Source organism: Emydura macquarii, unplaced genomic scaffold (assembly GCF_026122565.2).
Source record: "Emydura macquarii macquarii isolate MOO-44397 ecotype Brisbane River unplaced genomic scaffold, CSIRO-AGI_Emac_v2 contig_1253, whole genome shotgun sequence".
NCBI classification, from domain to species: Eukaryota; Metazoa; Chordata; order Testudines; family Chelidae; genus Emydura; species Emydura macquarii.
Genome location: NW_027131390.1, coordinates 649,484 through 663,065, shown reverse-complemented (window position 1 = coordinate 663,065; position 13,582 = coordinate 649,484). Strand labels below are relative to the sequence as shown.

The 13,582-nt window shown below is 58.8% G+C and overlaps 1 protein-coding gene across 1 annotated transcript; it reads right to left on the bottom strand.

The window, feature by feature from the left end:
• Positions 1 to 7,032: 7,032 nt before the first annotated feature.
• CUNHXorf65 (chromosome unknown CXorf65 homolog) lies at positions 7,033 to 12,721 on the bottom strand. Its single transcript, XM_067549668.1, has 7 exons — positions 12,697 to 12,721; positions 12,034 to 12,120; positions 10,945 to 11,079; positions 10,438 to 10,506; positions 8,877 to 8,998; positions 7,259 to 7,369; positions 7,033 to 7,152 (listed from the first exon to the last, which is right to left on the bottom strand). The coding sequence occupies exons 1-7, from the start codon at positions 12,719 to 12,721 to the stop codon at positions 7,033 to 7,035; spliced, it is 669 nt and encodes a 222-aa protein (XP_067405769.1).
• Positions 12,722 to 13,582: the final 861 nt, after the last annotated feature.

Here is a 13,582-nt window from a genome sequence, read left to right as displayed (position 1 = left end):
GCCTTATGAGGAGAGGTTTATTTAGTTTGCAGCAGAAAAGAGTGAGGGGGGATTTGATAGCAGCCTCCAACTACCTAAGGCGGGGTTCCAGGGAGGATGGAGCTAGGCTGTTTTCAGTGGTGGCAGATGACAGAACAAGGAGCAATGGTCTCAAGTTGCAGTGGGGGAGGTCTAGGTTGGATATTAGGAAAACCTTTTTCCCTAGGAGAGTGGTGAAGCACTGGAATGGGTTACGCAGGGAGGTGGTGGATCTCTGTCCTTAGAGGTTTTTAAGGTGCAACTTGACAAAGCCCTGGCTGGGATGATTTAGTTGAGATTGGTCCTGCTTTGAGCAGGGGGTTAGACTAGATACCTCCTGAGGTCCCTTCCACCGCTAATCTTGTATGATTCTATAACGTGGCCTCTCCTGGCCTGGATCCTTCCTCCCTTTTCTCCCTGGTTTCTCTCCCCCTTCCGGAGATAGATTTTTTTTCTCCTTGTTTGTGTTTTTTGCAGACACTCCTCGCCCCCATCTTGACCCTTCTCTCGGGCATTTCTCATTCCTTCCCCCTGCTCCGAGCCCTTGAAAGCTGAGCTAAATGCTCCAGGAACAAAAGAGAGAAGTTCGGACTGGCAGGCTGCTGCCTGAGCTTACAGCCCTGGCAGTATGGCCTGCAGTTACAGCCAGCAGCATTTGCCACACTTGGGAAAAGGTGCATGGCTTCCTCAGAGCTACCTGTGACTTTACCTGCAGATGTGGCCACAGGTTTGCAGTGTAGGAGGGGGCTGTATCTGGATTTGTACAGCTGTCCCACCAGCACTGATCTTCTCTGCGCTGTGCCCCCATGAACTGTGGGCCAGTCCTCCAGAAAAGAAACACTGTACTAGCAGAGGCTGATATAAAAGATGGCACTCCATCACTTGGGTAGAAATACCAGCAGCTGGTGGCAAGGAGCTAGGCTTCTCAGCTGGGCTTTGCCCCTGGGCCTCACCAGTGCAGACCCTAGCCTCTTGTTTCTGTTTCTACTTCTGCCTCATAGGTTCAATCCTTCAGCTGACGGGTGTCTTTTCAAGTCCTTATTACTACTGACTAGCGTAAGATGTGTTTCCAAGCTTGCCTTGTCCATGGCATCTAAAAAGGCCAAAAAATACAAGTAAGTGAAAATAGCCTTGCTTTGAGCTGGGACCCCCTGGTGTGCGTGTCTGGACTGTGTGGTCTGGCTAGGTCAGAATGTAGAATCTGGGGTCAGGGATGAGGTGTTGCTCTAGGACCTGGCAGAGGACTTTGGAGGGCTTCAGTAAATAAATAAACTATGTTTCTGCTCTCTCAGATGGGGACAATAATATTGCCTTCCTACCTCCCACAATAGCCTGAGGATTAGTTCATGTTTATCAAGTATTCTGAAGATGTAAAACCCTATACAGAAGACAAGTTTATTGCTGTTATTTTTTTATATCCAGGGATATCTTCACCAGCCACTGAAATGCCCTTAGCAGTGGGGTGGAAGGAAACAGCTGTATAGCAGTCACAGCTACACAACACTGGAGTTGAGGACACACCTCTCAGCTTGCCACCGTGCAAATGCAGCACACAGTATGTGATGAAGGTCCAAAACAGGACACACAAACTTGCTTGTACAGAAAAGTTGGAAAGCGTGGGATTCCTACCCTTAACATAATTCACCTCGCTCCTCCATTTCATGCTCCTCTGTTTCTGATGTAAATAATTTTCAGCAATAAAAGGGAAAGGACACCAAATATATGTGGAACGTTGGGGACTTTGGGACTCAACTTTGGGATCTTTAATGATGGAGGGTCTCTGATTTATTTCTTACCCAAAAGACAGCACCTGCAGCAGTACAGCCTGGCCTGGTGCTGTGGAGTACTGGGTGCAGTGCTGTCTGGGGAGAGCATCCCCTACTGACTCACCAGCACCAGTTTCTTTGGACCCTGCGTTTTTCCTACCAGTCTCCCTGAGCTGATCTGGTGTAGCCCTGCTTGTTGCATGAGATCTGATATCCCAGCCAACTCCAATGGATGGCAGCAGGTTCCTGGACTCTCGGCTTTGTTAAATACAGCACTGACCTGCGGCAAAGGCAGCACGTTCAGTCTTAGCACCTGGTGCTGCTCTGCAGTGCCCATCTCTGGCCAAATTAGGAGCAGCATTCATGGGCCCTATGTGAGTCAGTCCCAACCAACCCTGCCTGACTGGACAAAGGCTGTTACCACACGCAAGGCCTGGAAGGGCAGACATCCCATGGAGAATCCTCTTAAGCATATCTCTTGGTTCCAAGAAACTGAAAGGATTCCAGTGTCCTCGGAGGAGGACAGTCAGAGCGAGCTTAGCCCTGGCAGGGAGCAGGACTGTCCCTGGCTTGAGGAGGAGTGGCTAAATCACACAGAACCTCTCCACTAAATTGACAAACCCACTAAAGTGTCAGAGCTGCACCACCCAGAATGGCTGTTCTTTTTCCTGAGCCCTATGCTAGGCCCTTGGGGGAAGAGGGCCATCTCCCCTCTCTGACGGGGACTCCTGGGAAGCCCAGCAAAGCTGGCTCCCTTCTTAGGATTTCCTACTTTCCTTCTAGCACTGTAGTCTCAGGCTGGTGGAGCACACAGGTCTCACCACACCCCCAGAGGACGTCCCACACATGACACAGGCTGCCCCAGGTGGGCCTGAGAGGGCACCCTGCTGAACTAGAGACTGAGGCCTGGGTCTTTGGCGGGTTCTAGAGATCCATCTGAGAGCTGGCCAGGTGCAGCTGAGGCTTGCCGCCTCAGAACCTTATGAAGTGGCTGGGGGAGTTGGACAGAGGAAGGGACCTGGTGTCCGGAAGCAGGCTGGGCAGCTCTGTAGACAAGAGTGGCAGTTTCTGGGGCTTGTTCGGGAGCCTGGCCACATGCTGGGAGGGCTGGGGATGTTTGGATGACTCCCCCACTCATCTGATAAGTCTGAAGCCATAGAAAGGGATTTCTCCCCTTCCCTTGGGAGCTAGGGGAGGTTCTCTCCACTGCCCTGGCCCCGTTTGTTTGTTCTAAGTGGCAGGGTGCTGTCCTTCTCCTGCGTCAGACTCACATGGGACATCTGTTCTCTCACCTCTTCCACGCTGTCTCCTGCCACTCTGGCCTATCCCTGCTTTGGCTCTGACCTCTTTGGCTTTTGGGTCCCCTCCTGCACTCAGAGGGGTTAGATCTCCTGTGTCTGGGATGAGGAACACAAATCTCCTCCTGCCCCATCTCTGGCAGGTGCCGTGGGGGAGAGGGCAGGCACTGGGCTCCCTGTTCCTTAGGACAGGATTGTCAGTCGCTCTCCTGCCCTTGCAGATCCTTTGTGTCTGCTGCATTGTCTGGGGTATGGCCCCACTTTCCTTGCTCACTGGCTGGTATTTCCTAAACTATCTTAGGTTGTCCCATCCCTTGCCTCTCTCCTCCCCATGGGCAGGCCAGCCCCCTCATGGCGAGACTGAAGGCACCAGTTACCTTGTCCACAGGGACAAGCTGGAGGTGCCAGCCACCCGGGGAGGGAGGGGGTAGGCCTGAGGTGCCAGCCCTCTGTGCCACCCGGGGGCTGGCCTGAGGTGCCAGCTTCCTTCCCGGTCTTCTCTGGGTCACTTCCCGTCCAGTGTGCCCTGGGCCCTGCACAGACCCTGGAAGTGCTTGTCCCCTCTGGCAACATTCTGGGTGGGGCTGGGCTCCATCACGTGCTGGGCTCTGCAGCTCATTTCTGATTCCAAGGGAGCCAGGCCCAGCTTCTCTTGGAGCTGGGCATTGAGTGGAATGAATGGGGGAGGGCAAGGCACTGTCTGTCTGTCTGTCTGCATAGTCTCCAGCTCTCCCTCCGTGCCCTGGTTTCCTGCCCTGCCTGGCTGCTCTGAGCCACGGGCTCTGAGCCAGGGCAGAGGCATGAGGCCAGGAGGAGTCACACCCGGGGCAGTTTGTTCGTTGGCGGGGTTCTGATGGTTGGACAGGACCGAGGCGCTGCCTGTCTCAAGCTCTGAAGAGTTCAGGTGACACATGGTATGGACTATGGTTGGGCTCTGAAGACTGGAAAATCATCTCTGGCAAAAGCTCAGAGGGGAACGTGTTTAGAGGTGGGTTCTGAAGCACAGAAAACATTATGTGGAAACCTTATGTTTGAATGTTTCTGACAGAAACAAAAGGGGAAACGGCTGCATAAAGAACAGCAGATTTACTGTCATGTAGCCTGAATGTAAAAGTGATTCACGGTATTCAAAACACCATTTTACACGGTGTACCCTGTGCTTTGTGTGCAAGCAGGGTCTGCATGAGCTCTGCCCTTCCAGCTGGCTGTGGGGTGGAGAACAGACTGCAGGACCAGGCTGTATTTGCATGAGCACACCTACCTGCCTCGGTGCCCGGCATGATGGGACGGCTTTGCCCGAAGGATCACTTTGGTGGGTGCTGGGTTACAAATCACTTTGATGTTGAATGCAGGGGTAATGAATGAATGTCTTCATGGTTAGCTGAGGGAGCCTGCTGCCTCAGGCTGTGCTTTTCAGTGGGAATCCAGCTGGCCTGAACATCCCAGGAGCGGGAGGGGGACAGACACTGGTGAGTCTTGGCCCTGTGTTTGAGAGGAGCTGCTCTCTGTGTTTACAGCGCGAGTGGACCACTTAGACCTGTTTGTGTGCAGTCGCTCTTGGACCCGCCACCATTCCTGGCTGCTTGTAGAAGTGGCCCATACGGTGCTGCCTGCCAAGGCTAGGCAGGGCCAGTTCTGGGCCTAGGACGCGCCCAGCGTCACTGGGTCAGTCTGAGAGTTGCTGTTGGATAGGAAGCTCCGGGGCTCTCCTGTGGGTGCAGCACCATGTTCCTGGACACCTGTAGGGCTGCTGCCCTTGGTGCTGCCTGCAGCCGCAGCCCAAGTGGTTCCCTCTGGGTCTTCTCCCAGCTGGCTGAGACTGGGGGTGAATCGAGACAGGCAGAAACAGCAGCTGGGCTTCAGATTAGCTGGTTCTTGTCCAATTAACAACAGCCAATCCTCTTCTAATAGCAGGGGAGGAGGAAAAAGGGACCATGAGCTCTTAGTTACTGGAGCAGCTGGGAGCTCACCGGCAGCTAGAGCGACTGTGTTCCCTGTGGCAGGCCTGGTTCTCCACAGACATGAGTGCAAAGCAAGCATGGAACACGCTCAGCTCTGATGCCAGGTCCAGAGTAGCTGGGCTCTCCTGCTCCCTTCTTTGCCTCGTCTGCAGGGAGATGAGGCTGGCTCTAAGGCATCTGTGAGCTCCTCAGCGGCGCTGCTCCATTCCCCATGGGGCTGTCACTGAGGATGTGAATTCCACCATTACAGAGTGCCAGGAGCCTCCGGTCCCCACAGCCAGTCAATCTGAAACCCAGGCTAACGCTGAAAGTGCAGCTGCTGGTTTCAGCTTGCAGAGGTGGGTCATGCTGGGGTGAGGAACAGCTGACTTCCTCCTGTCTCTAGTCTGGGCCTCCCGGCAGCTGGTGGGCTGACAACAGGAAGCTGAGTCAGCCGATCAGCTGCAATTGGTGCTTGATTTTTGTGTTATTCCCCTGCTGGTTGGAAAGGACCAGCCCCTCTCATTGCTTCATCACCCAGAGATTCCATGGGGCTGGGTGGGGACCTGCCTGCTGCCAGGGCTGTGAGCCAGAGCAGCCAGCAATTCCCCAGGCCTGGCACGCCTCTCTCTGGGCTTGGGAGATTCTGGGTGGGTGGGTGGGTGCTTCCTCTGCTCCCCTCCATTACGTCAGCTCAGCAGCCAGTGCCTGTCCCCTCGCTATCTCCGCGTGCTGCTTTGGGCAGCTTCAAAAGGCTGCAGCTGGCACAGACATGGTGGCTGGTTTGGAACGTGGCCTGCCCTGCTAGAAGTGGGTGTCTGGGGGAGACGCTGCCGCAGGGCAGGCTGCAGGGCATGAGAGTGCCAGTGAAAGGCCTGGCACCGGAAGCCGGGGCCCCTCACTCTGTGCTCGTGTCTCCGCTCCAGCCTGGAGGAACTGTGGCCGCAGCTGAATTCCCCTTTGGATAATTCCATCTGGCCTCCCTAAACCCCTCCTGCTCTTACAGCTGCCTACGCGGTTTCTGCCTAGGTGGTGATACCATTGTGTCCTCTTATGCACCTATTCCCTCCTGCCGCAGCGGTGGCTGACTGTCAGTGGGGGTGACTCAGCCCCTGTACACAGCTCTGCGGGCCCCGGCTGCTGGAGGTACTAAAGCAGTGAATGAGATGCACACGACCCAGCTGCGACTGCTATTAGCAAATATCTCCAGTGGCCAGAGATGGGACACGAGGTGGGGAGGGCTCTGAGTTACTCCAGGAATTCATTCCCAGACGTCTGGCTGGTGGGTCTCACCCACATGCTCAGGGTCTAACTGATGCTCGATTTGGGGGTGGGAAGGAGTTTTCCCCCAGGTCAGATTGGCAGAGATCCTGGTGGGGTGTTTTGCCTTCCTCTGGGGCATGGGTCACTTGCTGGTTTGACTAGTGTAAATGCTGGAGTCTCCGCAAGGTCTGAGTTTGTCAGCCAGAGGTTGGGGTCTGTTACAGGAGTGGGCGGGCGAGGGTCTGTGGCCTGCGATGTGCAAGGGGTCAGACTAGATGATCATGATGGTCCCTTCTGGCCTGAAAGTCTGTGGGCTGATGTAGCCCCGAGCGATGGAGCAGGCCCAGTGACCCCACCCTGCCGTGCTGGGCTGCTTCTGGCTGCCCTCCGCCTGTGCACGCTGGTCATCAGAACCACCAATCAGAAGGCTCCCTGGTGACATCAGCCTTACAAACAGGGATTGTCTGGAAATGTGAAATGTGCCAGATCGAAACAGTGGAGAAATGCTACTTCCTTTCCCTTCTGCCAGGGGTGTGCGGCTGCAGGTGCCGGGGGCGTCCCTTTCTGCACCTTGAGGATGCAGCTTCTTGCAGGTGACTAGCTGGGCCTCTGCTCAGGGGTGTGGTTGGCCAGGCAGGACTCCCCAAGCCTGGGACAGCTGGGCAGGATTCCTCAGGATTTGCTCTCTGATCTCAATCACTCCCAGAGCCTTTGCAAGGAAAGTGCTGCCATGCTTTAATTTCGGCCTTAGCGATGTTTCTCCTTCTTGCTGGCCTCTGGTTTGATTTTGGGGGGCAGTCCTTTTCGCGGGGCCCCCTCCTCATCGGCCCCAGCTGCACTCGGACCAGGTCTCCCCATGACTTTTCCCTGGACAGAGAAGGCAGATGGGGTTATGGAGAGGGAATTTGAAAGTAGCGTTGTCTCAGTGCTCAGACTGCTGCTAGCTGTCCAACACACCCTACTGCAGCAGAACCTGAGTGCTGTGTAAGACGTAGGCCTTTTCAATAATGATCTGCAGGATGGGGAGCATTGCACCCTCAGCAAGTTTGCAGATGACACTAAGCGTAGGAGAGAGGTAGATACGCTGGAGAGTAGAGATAGAATACAGAGTGCCCTAGACACATTGGAGGATTGGGCCAAAAGAAATCTGACGAAGTTCAACAAGGACGAGTGCAGAGTCCTGCACTTAGGATGGAAGAACCCCATGCACAGCTACAGACTGGGGACTGACGGGCTAGGCAGCAGTTCTGCAGAAAAGGACCTGGGGGTAACAGTGGACAAGAAGCTGGATATGAGTCAGCAGTGTGCCCTGGTTGCCAAGAAGGCTAATAGCATATTGGGCTGCATTAGTAGGAGCATTGCCAGCAGATCTCAGGAAGTGATTATTCCCCTCTATTCAGCATTGGTGAGGCCACATTTGGAGTATTGTGTCCAGTTTTGGGCCCCCCACTACAAAAAGGATGTGGACAAATTGGAGAGAGTCCAGCAGAGGGCAACAAAAATGATGAGGGGGCTGGAGCACAGGATTTATGAGGAGAGGCTGAGGGAACTAGGCTTGTTCAGTCTACAAAAGAGAAGAATGAGGGGGGATTTGATAGCAGCCTTTAACTACCTGAAAGGGGGTTCCAGGGAGGATGGAGCTAGGCTGTTCTCAGTGGTGGCAGATGACAAAACTAGGAGCAATGGTCTCAAGTTGCAGTGGGGGAGGTCTAGGTTGGACATTAGGAAAACCTTTTCCCCTAGGGGGGTGGTGAAGCACTGGAATGGGTTACCTAGGGAGGTGGTGGAATCTCCATCCTTAGAGGTTTTTAAGGCCCAGCTTGACAAAGCCCTGGCTGGAATTGTTTTGTGGGGTTGGTCCTGCTTTGAGCAGGGGTGGGACTAGCTGTCCTCCTGAGGTCCCTTCCAACTCTAATCTTCTGTGATTCCTCAGCCTGGAGAAAAAAGGGGGACTAACTAAAACTGGAGAGGTGCTAGCTAGGTGCTGAGCCCTCCTCTGGCATGTGGCTGGCTGGGTCAGGAGCATGACACTGGTCCAACCTCTGTGTGGCTGAATTCCCAAGAGCGACTTGCAGGATTTATGGGATGATCGAATCGTCCACGATTGAACTGTGAACCCAAACCCCAAGTTCCCTACTCTAATGCAAACACCACCTCTCAGAGAAGCGGCCCACTAGGGAATGACCGGTAGTGCCTAGAAGGGACCCCCAGGAAACCCTTCCAGTAGCCCTGGGATTCAAAGAAAGCACCCGTTAGCCAGCAAGGATCCTTCCCAACTTGGCCCAGCCCCCACCTGGAGAAGGCTGGAGGTGCTGCCCTTGGGGCTGGGGGTGTTCTGTCCAGCATGGGACCCCTTGCCCCAGAGGTGAGAAGGGAATCTGGTGTCCCTGGCTTTTGCCCCACACCCTGACGGGAAGAGGAGGGAGTATTGCCCCTATCCTGGGGGTCGTGGAGCTTCTGGCATTCACTCCTCTCTGGCGCTTCCTCAGCCTGCCCCCACTCCCCCTCCACTGGGGCCTTTCCTGGTAGCAGGCCCTGCCTGTTGCGTCTCCTCTGCCAGAAGCGGGGCAGTGAGTGCGGCAGATGCTCACTGAGATCTGGGCGGGCACAATGGAAATCAGCGACTCCATGGTCTGGATCTTCTTTCCATCCTGGGCCTTCAGCAGCTTGAGGCGGCTCTTTTCCAGAAACTCGCACTGAGTGCGCAAGGCGTCTGCAGACGGGGAGGGAGGGGCTCAGAGAAATGGCCTCGGCCTGGCTCCGGAGAGACCTAGCCTCTCTCACCGGCTTTGCTCCACGCAGCCTCTGAGGCAAACTCCTTTGCTCCCGAGGTCCCAGCCTGGGCATGTGTGTGTGGATCCAGGGTTTGGGCCAACCCAGGGGCGTGGGCTGAAGCCACATGCAGCCCAAAGGTGCTGTATCGTGTGCGGGGAGAAGGGCAGGCCCAGTCTGCAAACCCGTCATAGCCGGCCTGGCACAAATCCGTGGGACCTGGTGCCACCCTGGGACGCAGAGATGCTGGCTGCTCTGGCCTGGCAACGTGAGACCTCTGAGGGCAGTGCCTCTAGCCCGGCCTGTCGGCAGCTGGGCCTGGCTGCCATGGGCTGGCAATCCCCTGGTGCGCCCAGGGCGGTGGGGCAGGGAGGCGGCTGCCCCGGGGTTCAGTCCAGGTCCTGGCACCCTCTCGTGAGAGGCAGTGGGCATGCAGGAATGAGAGAAAGTCCTTCCCAGCGGGGTGCTGCAGAGCCAGGGGCCGAGGCTATGCGCTACCCCTGCACCCCTTTGTTGTTGCTGCAGGGCGCCCGTCAGCCTCGTGTGGGGCTCTGGAAATGTTCCCAGCCCCACTCGGGCGGGTGGGGAGGGGCTCTGAGATGTGGCAGGATGGGCGCAGGGCCTCTGGGGCTGGGTTTGCTTAGCAACCCTCTTTACCTTGAAAACAAACCCAGCGGCCGCGGACCCCCCGGCAGCAGGCCCAGCTGAAGCAGCTTGTGGGACGAACCTGCCAGAGCCAGCCCACGGAGCCTGCGCCAAGGACTTGGGACCTCCCACCGGGGGCCCGAGCGGGGCTGGGGCCAGGCCCGGCTAAGCTGGGCTCTGTGGGACTTGTTCCTTGTTGGCTGAACATCACTGAACCCGTCCCGGGTTGGAGGAGACGTTTCCTCCCTGAGCCGGGTGAGCGGGGCCGGTTTAGGGCAGGGGAGCACGGGCTAGCTCGCCCCCGCGGCGTGAACCAGCCCCTGGCCTTCTAGCTCTGTGTGACAACCGAGGCAGGGCACTGGCAGAGCCATGCCAGCATGGCTGAGGGGAGCAGCCAGGCAATGCCGCACAGCTGTCAGGGAGAGTGCAGGCTTGAAATCAGGAGCCGCTTCCTTGGGGGAGACCTTTGCTGCTGCAGGGGAATCTGCCACAGCCAGGGGCCGTTCATACAGGACTGGACAACCTGGTTCCAGCAGCAGCCACCACTTGAGTCCGTCTGAGAGGTGCCATCCCCACAAATAATGGCACTGCCCCTGCGCCGCCCCTCCCAGGCCCCGGCACTGCTGGGAGGAGATGAGTGGCCACGTCCCTGCTGCAGCTTACTTGCCTGGCCTCTTTGTGCCACCCTGCACCCCCTCCTCCCTGGCCATGGGCTGGGGGGCAGCCGTCACCTACCCAGCAGCTCTGGCTCGGGGTCCTTGAGGATTGGGGTGAAGGCTCGGTAGGAGTTTTCCTGTTTGGTCCCTGCAGGAAGGAATCCACAGCATCACGTGTGGCCTCAGTCGCTCCCCCAGTCACAGGCAGGGACGCTGGCATGGGCGGGGTTGTCTGCTCCCCTTACGCCTTGGCACAGCCTGTGCTGGTCCCGGGCAGTGGGGCAGGGCCTGTGTCTCACCACAGCAGGGAGGATGTTGGCATGAAGCCTGCTCAGAGTCAGAACGTCCTGCCGGGGCAGCGGATTCCTGCTCCGGGCCTTTGGGGTGGGGGCCGATGGCACGAGAAGCCCCACAGCAGGGACTGGGCCCGCGTAGTGCAGAGGTGCTTTTAAAGGGTCAGTTGTATTTCTGCCCCTCCACCCCCCATCCCCGGCCCTGGCCAGGCTTCAGTGGGGAAGGGCTGCCCGTGCGGAGGGGGCTGCTCTCCCTGGGCGGAGGGGTGCTGTGCTGAGTGCGGGGGCTGCACCTGGGGCTCCACGCGCCACCCTGCAGACGTAGTAGATCCCGCGGGGGGAGAGGAACTTGCTGGCGCTGTCACTGGCGAGCTTGACCAGGAACAGCAGCTTGAGGGTGCCCAGTTCGTCGCACAGGTCGATGGGCTCTGGAAGACACCGCACGCCCTGGGAATGACTCCAGCCTCCCGCTGCGCCCCCCTGCCATGCTGGAGCTGACACACGCCCACCAGCTGGGCAGGCTGCCCGCGGCCGCTGGCGCATTCCCGTCCGGACACAGCCCATAGACTCAGCAGCTGCTGCGAGGCGGGGCTGGGCCTACTCCCGCCCCCGCCACGCTGCACCGATGCTGTGCTATTGGTCTGGGAATCCTCACTGCCCCTCCGGGCACGTCCGCCCGCCGGCCTCCTGCTCCCAGCACCTGCTGCAGAACATCCCCGTCCGTCTGCGCCTGCTCGTCCCTCTGCACCGCAGCCCGTGCGCCCGGCTCACTCTGCTGAGCTCTGCTCTGCGCCAACCCCACCCCTCTGCAGCCAGGCCTGTCTCCTTTCCCCGGGCCAGGCCTGCCCACTCTGGGCCAGCCTCTGCCCGATGCCCTTTGCCCGAGGTCTAGCTCTGTGCCCAAAGCAGCCCTTGGATGCTGCGCGGCAGTGGGCCCTGGGGAGAGTCTGCTGGACGCATAGCCGCTGTGAGCTCCTGTCCACTCCCCAGCTCTTCTCCAGGGCCTCCTCTAATCTAGCTGCACATCTGTGGTGCCGAGCACCCACTGCTGCCTTGGGTGCTTTCCGCACGCAGCAGGCAGGCCCATGGCTCAGGGCACACCCCACAGTCCCGCTGTGCCTCCGTGGCCTCCCCCTTCCTCCACACCTCTGCAGGCAGTTGGTTTTTGGCCCTGTACAAACCTCGGCAGAGGGCCCCTCTCTCCCTGCCGCATCCTCCCCGGCATACGGCAGGCGGGGCCCAGAGCCGTGCACCCCGCCGTCCTGGACTGGGGGCTGCGGGCCTGCCCTTGCTGGCGGGCCTGTGCTGTGTTGGGGCGGGGCAGCCTGATCTCGCTCTCACGCGAGGTCGGGGCGTGGGCCCGGCGGGCCAGAGGTGCTCACCTGTTCTTCGGAGCCCCACCTTACTCCTCAGGTAGTGGAGCAGCAGGAGGACGGAGCAGCAGGTGTTAGCCAGGAACTGCTGGTTCTCTGGAAGGGAAGAGGCAGCACCTAGCACAGGGCTGGGCATGTGGCGGGGTGGGCATGTGGCGGGGTGGGGCTGCGCTGCAGCTGGGAGGTATGTGCAGGCTGCTTCCGGCCCCGCTGCAGCAATGCTGCCTGTCCTCGCTAGGCCCGTCCATGCGCTGGGGCCAGCGGGTGACCCCAGAGCCCAGCAGCACTGGCTAGCGTAGGGGTCGCCCTCCGAAGCCTCCCGGGTAAGGCGCGGGGTGTCCTCAGCCCATGCATGGGGAATACTCTTGCGTGGGCCTCGCCATGGAGGCTCTGCACCTGCCCTCGCGGCAAGAGGCATTGGTGAGCTGGCAACGGGGAGGTGCTGCCCTTTAGCCTCAGGGCAAGCAGAGCTTCTGCCCTGCCCCCGGTGGGCCGGGCTCCGGTGGATCCTTAGGGGCTCTCTGGCCTATGGAAGCCCAAGTCAGACCCCCATCCTGCCCCACACCCAGGTAGCATCGGGAGCCCTGTGCAGACCGCCTCCCCTGCCCCCCCATGAAAGCTGCAGCACGTCCAGCACCTCCAGGCAGCCAGTGCCCAGAGCAGGGGGCTCACCTCCATGCTTGACACAGATAAACATCTTAGCGCCTGGGCCAAGCTGCCCGGGGCGGCGAGGGGCTGCCGGGCACCCCAGCTCCCAGGAGCTGCGGCAGGGCTATTGTGACCTCAGAAGCGGAGCGGAAGGCCTGGCTGCTGGGTGGGGGAGGGGGCAGGGCATGGCTTGATGCCCTGGGCCGGGGATGTTGGCAGATGAGCAAGAGACGACCACGCGGGGCTTTGCATGCAGTGCAGTCTTGGCTCATCACCGTGGAAGTGGTGTGCGCAGGACTGGCTTCGAAACGCAGCTAGGCCTGTGAGCGCGTGCGGGGTGTTCCTGGGCCTGTTGCAGAGTAGGGGCTCTGTGGGGACGCCTGCACACTAGGGTATGGAGCCAGTTTGCAGCGAGCCAGCCTAGCCCATGGTGGGGGAGTTGTGCCACCTCCTTTCAGAGCAGCCTGCTTTGTCTCGCTCTGGTTTTAGGCGTGGCTGCGTCAGCATTCTGCGAGCGGTGCAGTAACGTCCGATAACGTTGCGCCGGCCTGCAAGAGCATGGTTATGGTTTGCGTTCACTGCGCCGTGTGGGCTCTTCAGTCCCTGGCGCCCAGGGCTGCTCACCATGGCATACGTGGTTGGGTGACACCAGTGGGCCAACGGCAAAGCAGTGAGCGGGAGGGCCAGGCCTGAGGCCTGTGCAATGGCTCTGGGCCCAGCCCAGGAGGACAGCGTGGGGCACAGTCAGCGTGCTCCAGCCTGCCAAAGTCCACAGGTCAGATTCTGCGGAGCAGGCCCAGCCGGAGGGGGACACGATGGGGCCAAGCAGGCAAGTGAATGCACGTGGCGGCCCCTCTCTTCCCAGCAAGCCACTCCCGTGGGCCCCACAGCCCAGCTCTGCAAAGAGCTG